Raw genomic sequence first — 14,588 nt, forward strand, 5'->3', positions numbered from 1 at the left:
ACATTTTACTTTTTTTTTTTTTTTTTTTGAAGTAGAGTCCTCCATGAATAATAGAGTTTCTACCATAAAGAAGCAGGCCCAAACAAGGGGAGCCTAGGGTTCCTAGATTGGTGAATTTTTATGTTCTTGTTTGATGTTTGAAAAATGTTTATCAAGCGTGACATCCCATATTTTTCGGCTTCAATATATTCAGTTGATAGGTTTTAGATCTAGTAAGCTTTAGGCCAAGTTTCATGTTTGAGGGGGGAAAAGGAACGTCTAGTACTGTTAATTCCTCTTGGATGCACATTATAGGAAGTAAAACTGCATTAGTATGCATGACTAAAGAAGTGGCTAATTTGCAATTAAACAGCTAAACAATCATCTTATTGAGAAATGATGACAAAAGTAATTTAACAATTGATTAAATAATCATTATGCAAGCTAAAGCATTGAAAAAAAGGACAATGAATTATGTGATGATAAGAAGGAAATAAATGTAGACAACAAAAAGGGGTTCAGAAGAAATACTCAAACTAATTAGCTTGCATTAATTCCTCAAACTTATAAGCAGTCGAAAGAAAACATTAAGAATTTGGAGGGAGTTAAAACTCTCGTTTGTGATTGACAGGGACCAAGGCTTGAGTTGGACATCTCGACAAAATAAAAAATGTATTCCTGTGTTACTTCACTTTCTTTGGAGCAGAGTCAATCTTCAAACGTAACAAAATTTCTATTACAAGTTGGAAAAGTATGCTTATTGTTTCCTTCGACGCATATTACCCTTATAGTTATTGGATGGAAAAAATTGTTAAAAACGTTCCTTACATTTTGTTAAATAAAATTTTCTATCACATACTTTTAAAATATTAACTTTACATACTTTACAAAATTAAGATGATGAAATTTGATTCCAATTTAAGTCTTGGACAACTTTTTACCATGAAATCACTATGTGACCCACATGCAGTTTTTTTTTTTATATAAAAAAGGTTAGATCTTACTTTTTTTAGTGAAAAACAAACATGATTTGTGTCAAATTATACTTTTTTAGGAGTAAAAATTAATATGGATCAGATAATTTATTTTAACTATAAATAGGATCTAATCTTTTTGCTCAAAAAAATGATCATGCGTGGGTCATGTGATGAATTTAGGGTAGAACGTGAACAAAAACCCAAATTAGGACCAAATTTTATGTATTTGATTTTGTAATGGATATAAAGTTATTATTTTAAAAGTTATCAAACATTTCCTTTATTCACCTATGATGAAAAGCTAATGTATAACTTCAATAAATAAGGAAGCATTTGGTAGGTGAGTCTTAAGTCCAATCATATCCCTACATATCGATTTTTAAAATCCAACATAAGCTCGTTCCTTAAATTTAGTGGCTAAATATCATTAAATTGGGTATAATGTTGATTACCCACCCATTTTAAACATAATATTATGAAGGGTCTATCTAATAGATGCTAATTGGATACTCGCTAAGATATATTTCATGTGTTATATTGTAAGAAATATAAGATTAATTAGGAAAAGTAAATCATTACAAAAGATGCTCATTGGATACTCGATAAGATATATTTCATATGTTATATTGCAAGAAATATAAGATTAATTAAGAAAAGTAAATAATAAAAAATTTATCAGTCCACTCTTCTTTGGACCTGTTGTAGTTGTAAGCGCTTCCCTTCCCTTTCCTCCCGTCTCCTTCCCTTTCCTATGCTGCGGCGTTCTGGCGTGGAAAAATATGTCGCTGCCGCAACGGTAACACAACAATCACAGAAAGAAATTTGTTGATTGGTGAATAAGATGATACATGGAGATATTTGTTCATTTAGTGGGGTTCCACTGTCGAAAATTTCAAAGATTTGGTATGGATTTGTTGAAAAGTAAGATTTCTATATTGGTGAATCATTTATGTTTGAAAAGTAAGATTTGGTATGACTAAATTCAATGTTTGGAAAATGTTTATGACATCAAGTGTACACTGCATGCATCCCTTCCGAGTTCATGGGCTTTGCCCAAAAAAGAAAAAAAGTGTGATATGGATTCAACTTGTAAGTATATAATTTTATACAATTTTCCAACCACATCAGCAGCTAGCACTGTTGGTGTTACACAAATATTTACACCTCAATCATCAGTAAGGTAAGCCAGAACACTCATCTATTGAAACACACATGACGTTGGTATTGACAGCTTACTCTATTAACCTAGATTGTTCGAGAGGACATCTCGGTGACTTTCAGATGAGGCTGCTTTTCCCAGGTGGTAAATCGTGATGGACTGTCTTACAAAAGATTAAACAAATTCATGGAAAAGTTAAATGAAAATGTGCTTGCGGATCTGTGATTTCACGGGTTAGACTGCGACGAGACGAGATGATGACTTCCATTTGTCTTGTTGCAGGATTTGTTTGTACGGGGTTGAAAAGTGTGGCATCGATAAGACCAAACGTGGGTTGATGGCATTTCACTATGCTAACTTTAATTATTTCTCGATTGTTGTTTTCTTTACGGGAGACAGAGCTACAAAATTTTCTCTGCCAAATCAAGTTGCACCCAATTTGCCATGTCCTTGGCCACTTTCTTTCGCATGAGAGCAGGGTTTGAAAAAAGGGTGGATTTTCCTTTTGTGATTTGGCAAATCTACTTGCACCCCAATATCAGTATTGCTTCATCAGGAGTTTCTGAGTGAGGAGGAATGCCACTTCAGTTGCAAGAGAGGAGGAATTGAACCAAAAAAAGGCAAAAAATTACTAAGTTGGAAATAAAATGATAAAAAAGGTGTGTGATGTATATATGATAAAAAAGTAGTTAAAAATATAAAAAAATGAATGATAAATGTATTTATGATGTAAATAAAATATTATTTGAGAAAAAGTTTGTACCCAAAGAAATCCATTACTGTGCATCCTTTCTCCTTTTGACGTTTCAAAGAAATGTACAGGAAGTGATAGAATTAGAGTTCTCACGGTTTCTTCACATGTAGATTGACCGAATTTTCTTGCTCTACGCCCAAGGATGAGCATAAGTGGGAGAGACTGTATAGCTGAAATTTGCCCAAAAAAAGAATAATTAGGATCTTCATTTCCATCTAGGCCAAATTTTGTCCAAGAGGCACCTTGGACCAACCCCAGATGGCATGTACAGGTTTGGAATCTTTTGAGACCAGTAATCCCATTAGCAGACTGGTAAGAATCCGCTCCACATTCGTCAGGATTTGTATGTAACGAATACAATTGTGTTTTGTAACCTTTTTTTTCTTTTAATGTAATGTATACCCAATTTAGAGTGACACGTTTTCTACACTGCAACAAAGCGTTTGACTAGTTTTTGAGTTTAGCTTAATAAAGACAAAGTTAGCAATATCATGCTAAGTCAATTAGGGTTTTATTTATTGAAAGGCGTATTTTTGTTCAATCTATGTTCGGTTAGGTTCTCGAAGTTGCATAGGAATTGGGTCCATAGTTAGCTACTTAGCTTAGCCTTATAGTTAGCCTTAGCGTGTGAGAAGTCTTCTAAGTCAAGGAGTCAGATTTGTTTTTAGGGCACGAAATAATCGGAGAGCGGAGAATGCGTTCAACGGTTGACCGATACAGAGTAGGAACATATTTCAATTTTCCCTTGAATCGTACCCGCTAATAGAGATTGACAGGCAAACGTGGTTCTGGGATCATAGCAAGTGAAATCCTTGGATGAGTTGTGAGTCCATAGAGTTCTTCCATGCAAATTTCTTCCGGTTTCATGCCATGAGGCAATTTCCAGTTGAATCCATGCAACAAGTTGGCCAACGTTGATCGAACAAGCTTGATTCCAAGGTTGTAGCCTGGACACCTCCTTCGACCTGAGCCAAATGGCAATAGCGCAAAATTTTGTCCCTTCATGTCAATATCCTTCTCCAAAAACCTCTCTGGAATGAATTCTTCAGGAGAATCCCAATACTTTGAGTTCCTCCCGATACTCCATGTGTTTATAAACACCGTTGTTCCTTTAGCAATGTGATAACCAGCTACAGTGCAATCCTCAATGGCATAGCGGGGTGCAAGCAGCGTTGCCAGCGGATGTAACCTAAGAGTTTCCTTTATGATCGCCTCTAGAAAAGGCAGTTTTGAAAAATCAGCCTCTTCCACCCACTTATCTTTCCCTATCACTCTATCAAGCTCTTCAGCTGCCTTTCGAATTAGACGTGGATGTTTGAGAAGTTCATTCATTGCCCATTCTACCGTGGTAGCTGAGGTATCTGTACCACCAGCTAGTAAGTCCTGGACATGATCAAATATTGGTAAAGTTAGTCCTGCCCTGATCTTGAATTGGTGAAGTATCATGCTTTACAACAGATTGAATCAGAAGAAAGCAGTTATGTTTAATGACACATTATCCTAAGCAAAACTGCTAGATTTGAGATTCGGTAAGTTAAAAAGAGGTAAAGAGATCTAGAAATTTCATTAAACCACAAGAAGAAATAGCACCTGAATTAGCCCTTTTATCTGATCTCTGGTGAGTTTGACCTGGAGATCAGGATCTTCAGCATATTGCAATAGAATGTCTACCATGTCCTTGGGGATAAAATCTTTCTCCGTTTTCCTCCTGGCCTGGTGATCATCAAGCACATGGTTATGGAATCTATCAAATTTCTTGTAAAGTTCTTTCATTTGCTTTATGTAACCTTGGAGATCAAATCTGTCGAGCCACGGTATCCAATCCCCGATATTGAACACACCACCCAGCCAAAACCATGTATCTATCATCTCTTGGAACTCTTCAAAGGTAACTATAGATCCTTCCCCTTCAGATTGGGCAAAGTACTTGTTACTCAAAACCATTTGGCATGCACTGGAGAGGGTAAGACGCATTAGATGATCTCTCATAACTACTGGCTTTCCAGATAGAGCATACAAACGAGAAATGAAAGCACGCCTTTCTTCAATACGTATGCTCTCGAAGAAGTCAAGTCGCTTTGGATTAAATATTTGGGTTAGATAAAGTTTACGAGCTTGTCGCCAGAATGGACCATAAGGTGCCCATGTCATGTCGGAGCAGTTGTAGCTAGTATATTTGCCAGCAGCAGTTGCAGGCCGAGAGGCGAAGTTGACGTCATGTGTTTGCAAGAATTCTTTTGCCATTTCAGGGGATGAAGCTACTACAACAGGGCTGGAACCAAATTTTAGTTGCATGATTGCTCCGTATTTCTGGGACAACAAGTGTAAGGATTGATGTGGGATTGAACCGAGGAGGTTCAGGTTGCCAATAATAGGCCATGGTTTTGGTCCTGGTGGATGATTTAACTTTAGGCGTTTGTGAGTGGATAGTTTCAAGAGAAAAGCCAATGAAACAATCCCTGCAAAGGCTAAGAGTAGCCAAGTTTCCATCAGGGCTGAATAATAAGTTATGGCAGTGAACTCAGTGGGGGTTTTATGCACGTGGTGAAGTTTGATAAGGTTGATCTGTGCCACATGCATTGAATTCAAATTTTCTCTTTGAATAATTTTAGAAAATTTTCACTTTTGCAACTTCTGAAAATTTCACTGACCTCCCCTAAATCAACCCTCTGTTGTAACATGTTCAGTAACTAGGAGCAAAATAAGAGTAAAAGATTCACTTGAGTAGACAGAGCATACTTTATTTCAAAATTGCCCTTTTAGCTATCTTATTTGTCCGTTCATTGCCCAATATCCATATTAGGATTAATAAAAGATTTTGAAATTGCTAAGGGCTAAATTTGTGATATTCTTGAATGTGTTTCACAGTGTTTTTGAGTCAATTTGTAAGATTAAATGGTATACGTTGTCCATTTTTTGTCTCTAACTTGCACATTGAGTTGATAGACAAATTTGTTGTGATTTTGGCATTTGCTTGCAAAATCTCTTTATTTTTGTAGGTAAAATGATCAACTTCAATTGGAAGCAAAATTGGCGAGAATTAAAATGTTGAGAAGTCACAACAATGGCTAAAAGAAGTGGTGTAAGTCAAGAATGAAAAGGAAAAAAATAATAATAATAATCCGTCGAGGGATTCTTTGTTGTTTTTGCCAGAAATTGTGGGTAGAATTTTATTTATCACATGCTCTGCACAATTCTTGAAAGAATCTTCACAAAAAAACTTGACAAGTGCGAGGTATATATATAATAATTAAGCTCAATTCATAGTCCCTAGTTTCAAAGTGTGATAATTACATTTGAAATTTACAATTCTTGAAAGCACAATAATCATTTGACACATGAAAATTAGTGTCTTATATTTAATCTCCAACGTCCAATTTCAAAACACACTACTATCTCCGCTTTCTTCAATTGCACTTTACTGTTACTATTGCGACAACCCAAAACCCCTGATCGTTACAAAATGCCACATTTCAGATTTTTTCTGTACAGAATCCAGTGAATTGATTAGGAAGTTGTTTGTTTCCCATTTAGTTCATTAAAGATATAGAATAGAAGCATGAGTGAAACTAACACAAAAGCAAATGAGGTATGTCTACATTAAATTGTTCTACTACACCACCTAGCATAATTGAAACAGCCATGGCTTGTTTGGATTAAATATCTGGCATACTTTTTCCAACATTTCATTATTGGTTCGTTTAAAATAACAAAAGTTTTGTCCATGGACACATGCCAACATTTGGCATTGGAATTTTGCTAAAATATCTAGTCTGTTAGGATAGGAGATTATTTGAAAAGAAAATCTTAGATTGATATGTGATATATGTGAAATATATATATAATATGTAAGATTAAAATGTGATTAAAAAGTTATTTTTGATGTAATAAAAAAATTTGTAAATAAAAATGCATCCAAACAACAAAATAATACTCAAGAGACATTGGATTTGAGGAAAATATCATCAGTTTTTTCTTCTGAGAAGGCATTGGACTTTCTATGAAAGAAATAAGACATTTATTAAACATTTCTACAAAATGTACTTTGGGTGACATTTTACTTTGTTTTTTTCATTTGACGTAGAGTCCTCCACTCCATGAGTAGTTTCTACCACAAAGAAGGAGGCCCATGCAAAGGGAGCCTGGGGTTCCTAGATTGGTGAATTTTTATGTTCTTGTTTGACATTTGAAAAACGTTTATCAAGTGTGACATCCCATATTTTTCAGCTTCAATATATTCAGTTCATAAGTTTTAAATTTGGTAAGTTTTAGGCACAAGTTTCATATGGGGGAGAAAAAACAAGAATGGGAACGTCTAGTGTTAATTCCTCTTAGATGCACATTTTAGCAAGTTTAAACAACTACATAATCATCTTAGAGTGAGATTTAAAAAGTAAAGACGAGATAGTGGGATTAGAATCCTGAACTTCTAAACTTTGAAGTATCAACCTTAACTACTAAATCGACGCCTTCTCGGCACAAAATCATTTTATTGAAAACTGATAACAAAAGTAATTTAATAATTGATTAACTGATCATTATGCAAGCTAAAGCATTAAAAAAGGACAAGGAATTAAGTGATGATAAGAAGGAAATTAATGTCGACAACAAAACAGGTTAGGAAGAAATAACTCAAACTAATTAGCTTGAATTAATTCCTAAAACTTATAAGCCGCCGAAAGAAAACTTTAAGAATTTGCAGGGAGCTAAAACCCTCTTTTGTGACTCATAGGGACTCAAGCTTTGGAAGTTATTGTGAGTCGATTACAAAATTCCAGTTTTTCCCAATCAATGAAGGTGATCAAGGGACTACTATGTAAGGAGGGTGAGTGACTTTTACATACACTTGATACACAATCGATTGAATTAATTAGGAAATTGTCTTTTACCCTATCAGGGACTATCAAAATCATTTTCTAGGACACTTTTACTTGCATCTTATATTGGTTGTGCAAAAATAAAAAAAGGTTTGCTTCTTACACATTTCAGCATTCAACATCAGAACATCAGTAAATGTCTTCTTCCTGACAATGATATTTAAGAGACATTGCACTTGAGTAAAATATCTTCGGTTTTCTTCTTAGAAGGAACCGAGACATTCATTGGACATGTCTACAAAGAAAAACATGTATCCCGGTGTCACTTCACTTTTCTTTGAAGAGGAGTCAATCTTCATGTGTAACAAAATTTCTATTACTAGTTGGAAAAGTATAGTACGTACTTATAGTTATTTAATAGGAAAATCGTTCAAAACGTTTCTCACATTTTGTTAAATAATTTTTTCTTCATTTTTAAAATATTAATTTTACATCCCTTATAAAGTTAGTCAATAATTTCAAGAGCTCTTGAGGTCTGGTTCGGCCCCTCCTCAAAATCTTGGTATCTTTATTTTATTTAGTTAATAAAAAAGTGGAACATTTGACCAAAAAAATCGATAAAACTTGATTCCAAACTAAGTTTTCGATTACTTTTTAGCATGAAATCACCACGTAACTTATATATAGTCATTTTTATATATAAAAAGATCAAATTCCACTTTTTGGTAAAAAAAAAAGAATATTGTTTAGGTTAGATTCTACCTTTTCAGGGCTAAAAATAAATATGAATCAGATCATTTATTGAAGGGTTAAATACCAAAAACCCCCCTATGGTTTGACTAATGTTCACTTTACCTCCCTATGGTTTGGGAACCTACAATTTGACTCCCCGTCGTTTCAACTAAAGTAAAAGTCTGACGGAAAACATCTAAACTAACTTCTGAAAATAAAATATCAAAATTGCCCCTCTATAAGTCAAACCCTTGGAAGAATGTTTCGTGCATTTGAGAATGGGTAAAATATCAAAAACCCTCCTGTGGTTTGCGAAATGTGCACTTTACCTTCCTATGGTTTGGAAACCTACAATTTAACTCATTGTCGTTTCACTTAAAGTGAAAGTCTGATAGAAATACCGTTATTATAGATGTTTTCTGTTAGACTTTCACTTTAGTTGAAACGACAGGAAGTTAAATTATAGGTTTCCAAACCATAGGGAGGTAAAGTGAACATTAGTCAAACCACAAGGGGGTTTTTGGTATTTAACCCTTTATTTAACTACTAGGGATAATTTCAGAAACCTCCCCTGAGGTTTCTGACAGTTTCACTCCCCTCCCCTGTGGTTTCTGAAATTCCACAAACCTCCCCTAAAACTAAATAGGGGATGCCAAAATAGACCCAATTTCAAAATACAAACAATAAAAAATTAGTAGCTGGAGAGAGAAACAAGTGTATTCCACAAATGCCCTCATTATCTTGGGTTAGAGAGCTAATGCAATGTGAAGAAAAATGAGGGAATTTAAGAAGAATGAAACTTGAGGGGGTGTAAGTGAGACCAATCAACAGAGAAGCTTACAATGAGGAGTAGTGAACAAATGCAATGCAACGGCTCTTTCTGGCAGCCAGTTCTAACGTCTACATGCAACGGCCAACTCCGAAGGCTATTTATCAGAGTAAAATGCAGCAGCCACAGATGCAACAAACAACAACAGACAAATGTTAATCTGTGAGATGCAACTAAAATGCTTGGTGTTGGATGCAACTGAAGTGCTTGGTGTTCCATCTTGAATTGCAGCAGCAACAAACACACACGCAAATGGCCAGTTCAAGCAACAGAGGTGAATTCTGGAATTCACCTACATCATTTACAATTAGAAATAGATATTGTCGATGCAATCGCAAGGCAACCATTAAAATTTCTGAGAGTGAACGGAATCCACACAAGCTGTACTTTTGCTGCACAAATTGCAGATTCTTTGAATGGTATGAAGGTCCAGAAGAGGAAGAGGTGAGCAGCCAAAGAGAACGCAGACATTCATCAATGCAAAGGGAAGAACAAGTCCAGATTGGTAGAGTTGAAGAACAATACTCCATAGTGACAAAGCTAATGCTACTTAACCTTGTATTTTTAGCAATTTATATGTTTATTCAAATTGTGAAGTCAGTTTAATGAAATCAGTTTATTCAAATTGTCACTTTCAGTTTATTCATATGTGCATGCAAGACATTGTCTATTATGATCTTAATAAGACAACACCATACAATCTGTGCATACAAAAATTGCAGAACCTGTAGAATCCCTGCATATTGCACTTTACTTCAAAGATACAAAATGTATGTCTTTAATGAATTTACACTACTGCTTGGAATTCAAATGTCAAGCAAAAGACCATGTATAGGTACTAAGTCCATAGATGGTATACAAAACCAAAAGTTGCACCAAGCATTTCAGCAAAGTTTCAGCAAAAGTAATAATGACAAAAGTATCTCCAATCGTAAACAGATTCAAAAGAACATCAGTATTCTCTTAGCAACAATATATGACAAGGGAGGCCTAACTATTTAAAACCTCAAGCTATATAGCTGCTGCTGAGATTGTGCGACTCATGATTAGCTGATGTATTGGTGCTCACTGAAGTTTGTAAGTGGGAATTTTTGGTAGAATTGACGCCAGCAATTGGCATTAATGGAATTGGTTGTGAAGCTGCAAATGAAGTTCTCCTCCTGATGTTAGTTACAGCAAATGTTCCATCTTTCTTTGAGGGCCTTCCTCTCTGAAATGATGTAGGACAAGTGCATAGGGTGAGCAACTCAGAAATGAAAAAAAATGACCAAAAAGCAACTGGATGTACCTTTCTCTTAGCAGCATCCATAGTTGCCTGTACATCAGCTTGAATATTAGCTGCACCAGGTTCAGTTGATGGACTTGGATTGCTGCTTTAACTGGAAATCACAACAGGCACACTACCCTCTATGTGATCCTGCATTAGGAAAATCTTCTCATAATATAGTTAACAGTTGTTAATTTGATAGTAAACAGTTTCAGCACTCACTAAACATATAATGAAGTAACGTTTACCCAGAGAACAGCTCCTGACAAGCCTGTGTTTGCAATTCCCCTGCCAGGCCTTGCTCTTCTCTTAGGAATCTGTACATTAAGTTGTATGTCATAATCTTAAGTATGGTGAACAAAGTAACATGATCAATATTAGAAATCAGTTATGAACCTGCTGATTTGTTTGCGAGGTAGAGTTATTTCCTCTCACAAGTGCTCTTTGGCATGTTCTCTTATTATGGCCAAATGCATTGCAGTTCTTACATCTCAGAGTAGTAGACCTCTTTGTCTGAGATGAAACTGGTTCATCAGGTCCTCGCCTTCTATTCACTCTTGGTCTACCTGGAGTTCTCCTCAGGGGTGGTGGTAGGACAATTGCTGGAGTGACATCAGGTAATGGAGGCCATCGTTTCTCATGAGGAATTGGGTGAATTATGCCACTATATGCCTTAATCCACATTTCTGTTGAGAAGCAACCATCACAGTAAGCCTCTACTTTTTGTCTTCTATATATAATGCCTAGTGCAGCATGCTTGCAAGGTAGTCCTGACAGTTGAAAAGCACCACAATCACACGTCTTTTGGGTCAAATTGATAATGTATTCTCTGTCCACATCACCAACTTCAAATATCTCCTCACTTGCCATTTGCAGTGAGCATCTCCTAGACAGTCCAACAATTTCCTTCAGCTTTTTAGTGATTTTTGGAGTGATGTTAGAGCTCCATGTGCAGGCCTTGTGATATCTTTTATGCAGCTTTTTCATGAGCTTTTTTCTTAAACCATCAGCAAGAGTCAGTATTGGTTTAGCTCTTAAATCTCCCACCCATGCATTGAAAGATTCAGTAAAATTGTTTGTGACATGGTCACACTTTATCTCAGTTGAGTATGCGTGCCTAGCCCAAGATGCAGGTGGAATCTTTGATAATTATCTCCATGCTTCTACATTCATGTCTTTAATGGAGGCCATTGCTTCATTGAAGCCTAATGCATCATAGCTCTTAGCAGCTTTCCAGAACAAACTGTTCAGTAATACTCCAGGAAATTGAAGCCTAAAGTTGCTGCAAATATGTCTGCAACAATGCCTTCCAGTAGCTAATGGAATTCGCTCCTCATAAGCAAGATTCAATCCCTACAGCAATTGAGTTAAAACCATTCAAATAATAGGCATAGCTGGACATATAGAATGAGACATTTGCCATGATAGTAAAGTAAACAAGGTCTATACCTTTTGTCTATCACTCATGAATGTTAAAGGAACACTGTTATGAAATGGTCCAAAGAATTCCTGGAAAAAGTAGAAGAACCAGCTCCAGGTTTCTTTGTTTTCAGATTCAACTACAGCAAATGCAATAGGAAAAATTGAGTTATTTGCATCCAATGCCACAGCAGTGAGTAATACTCCACCAAAATTGCCTTTCAAATGACAACCATCAAAACCAATAAAAGGTCTACAACCAGTTAAGAAACCGTCTTTCTGACCTTTGAAACTTATAAACAATCTTAAGAATCTTGGTTCGACAAGTAAATTGGGTCTGTCATAATGAACTTTGCATAAGCTACCAGGATTGCTCTGCCTTAGAAGAACAACATATTTTGGTATCTTACTATATGAAGCTGCATGTGTACCCTCAATTTCTTCCCTGGCCTTTTCTCTTGCCCTGTATACTTGTTGTTTGCTAGGATGAACACCATATTTTAGCATCTCAGCTTCAATCTCCTTTCTGGAAATGTCTGGATGATCTCTCATCACAGCAACAAGTTTCTTTGCCATCCAATCAGAGGTGGCCTCTCGATTCTTGCTGTCCATCACACAAGTGTGTTCTGGTATGTATGACTTTATCATATACGTCACTGAATCTGCTAAAGGTGAGGCATGAATTCTCCACTTGCATCCATCAACACCACACTTGGCTGTACATCTGCTTTTTTCATTCTTCAATCTTTGTAGGGGAAAACCTTTTTGGATCACAAAATCCTTTAATGCTGCTCTAAAAGCATCAACATTTGTGAAAAGCTGTCCCTTCTTAAACTCTATGTCTTCTTTTCGGTTGTAAGTCCACATCTTGCCTCTTAAGGCTTCTCTCATGGGATCTATTTCATGTTCAGATTCAGAATCAGGTACAATATCCTCATTTTCCTTGTCATCAAAGTCAGAAAAATCATCATCACTACTGTCACTTTGGGATACAGACCAATGCTCATCACCTAAATTATCCTCATTGTTACTGTCCCAACCTTGATTCCATGAGTCATCAGAAGTAGAATCACTAATGTACTCCTCAGTCTCACAATTTAATTCATGAACTTCGATATTCTTGCCTCTACCAGTTTTTTCAGTTCTTAAATTCTCATGCTCATTTACTACATTTCTGTTTAGGAAGCTATCACTCTGTTCTGCAGGGATGATATCCATCTCCAACACTTGTATATTAATGACTACATGAGATTGATGCACCTTGAACATTTCAGCAACAGATTGGTCATCATTCACATCTAAGTACTCAGCTGTACCAGGTATTTCGCATCTCATGTGCACCAGTAGATTGACATTTCCAGACATTTCTTGCAATGCCTTCTCAGCAACATCATTTAGTAAGTCGGAATACATGTAACTCTTGGGATTTACCTTAGCCACTCTTACTTTTCTTCCCATACAATGGACTACAATATCATGAACATCAGTGTTAACCATCCTACAATAGACAATCATAGCCTACTGAAGTTATTGAAGTTACAGAAAATATTAGTTACAAAATTAACCATCTTGCAACATTGGTTGCTGAAGTTACAGAGAAAGCATAAGCTACTAAGGTTTGGCATCTAACTATATCAAACAATCCAAGTCAGACGAGAAATATAGAAGCAATCAAGCATCAACTGGTAGAGGCTTAGCAAACCAAGTCACGTGACAAACCAGAAAATCATAAGCAAACATGTATCAAGCTTATACGAACAACAACCAAATTAGAAGTAAGCTACCAAGGAATATTGAAACAGTCTCTGAAATCTTAAACGCTTACCTGGTAACACAGTTTGTTTGCCAGAAAGAGACTCTTCTTCAGCAAATGTTAGAATCAACAAGTTTGTTTGCCAACCATCAACCTCAATTGCTATAACACAAACAATGGCGGGAACAGACCAAGTTTCTTGCTTCTATATGCACCGTGCCTTTCAAGCTGTTATGTCAATCAGATCAAGAGCATGGCGCCTAAGTTTGGCGCCATTTCACAACGGTCCCTTTTCTATTTTCGTTTTTAGGACTCTAATTTATGGTTAATTACATTAATTGTGTTTATAACTAACTTAACTAATAGCTTTCAGATAATCACAAAATATTAACAAAATTGTAAGGGTATTTAAGTCTTTTTGACACAAATGATGTAAGAAATGGGACCTCACCATCTGACAGGGGAGGTTTGTGGAATTTCAGAAACCACAGGGGAGGGGAGTGAAACTGTCAGAAACCTCAGGGGAGGTTTCTGAAATTATCCCAAAATTAAAAAGTAAAATGGTTATAAAAAAATTATCACTCCACTCTTTTTAAACCCCTTGTAGTTGTCACCCCTTCCCATCCATCCCTTCCCTCCTCTCCGTCTCCTTACCTTTCTCAATTTATTTCTTGTTTAGTCTCCTTACAAAATTCAACCACCATTCCTTGTAGATTAATTTTTCTTATACTGACAGTGTATACACTTTCAGTATTGAATGAATAACAACGATGTAAAATTTGAATTTGAAATTTAATTTTTACACACATGTTATGAATCCAACGATGGTAGCATATACACTGTCAATGCATATAAGATTTATTCTTAACTTATGGCCAAACATGGTGCATCACGTGGTGGCG

General features: G+C 35.9%; 1 protein-coding gene across 1 annotated transcript; it reads right to left on the reverse strand.

Annotated features, from left to right (window-relative positions):
- Positions 1-3,546: 3,546 nt before the first annotated feature.
- Positions 3,547-5,575, reverse strand: LOC113707694 (cytochrome P450 71A1-like). Its single transcript, XM_027229980.2, has 2 exons — positions 4,460-5,575; positions 3,547-4,252 (listed from the first exon to the last, which is right to left on the reverse strand). Exons 1-2 carry the CDS (start codon positions 5,447-5,449, stop codon positions 3,629-3,631), a joined length of 1,614 nt encoding a protein of 537 aa, XP_027085781.2. The 5' UTR covers positions 5,450-5,575; the 3' UTR covers positions 3,547-3,628.
- Between the last annotated feature and the right edge of the window lie 9,013 nt (positions 5,576-14,588).

This window comes from Coffea arabica, chromosome 9c (assembly GCF_036785885.1).
Source record: "Coffea arabica cultivar ET-39 chromosome 9c, Coffea Arabica ET-39 HiFi, whole genome shotgun sequence".
Classification (NCBI taxonomy): domain Eukaryota; kingdom Viridiplantae; phylum Streptophyta; class Magnoliopsida; order Gentianales; family Rubiaceae; genus Coffea; species Coffea arabica.

Bases quoted from the DNA above. Each gene is read 5' to 3' on its own strand.
- LOC113707694 (XM_027229980.2), bottom strand. From the start codon at position 5,449: ATGCATGTGGCACAGATCAACCTTATCAAACTTCACCACGTGCATAAA. The intron at 4,253-4,459 runs GTGCTATTTCTT...GATCATGTCCAG, and splicing joins AGATAAAAGGGCTAATTCAG to GACTTACTAGCTGGTGGTAC.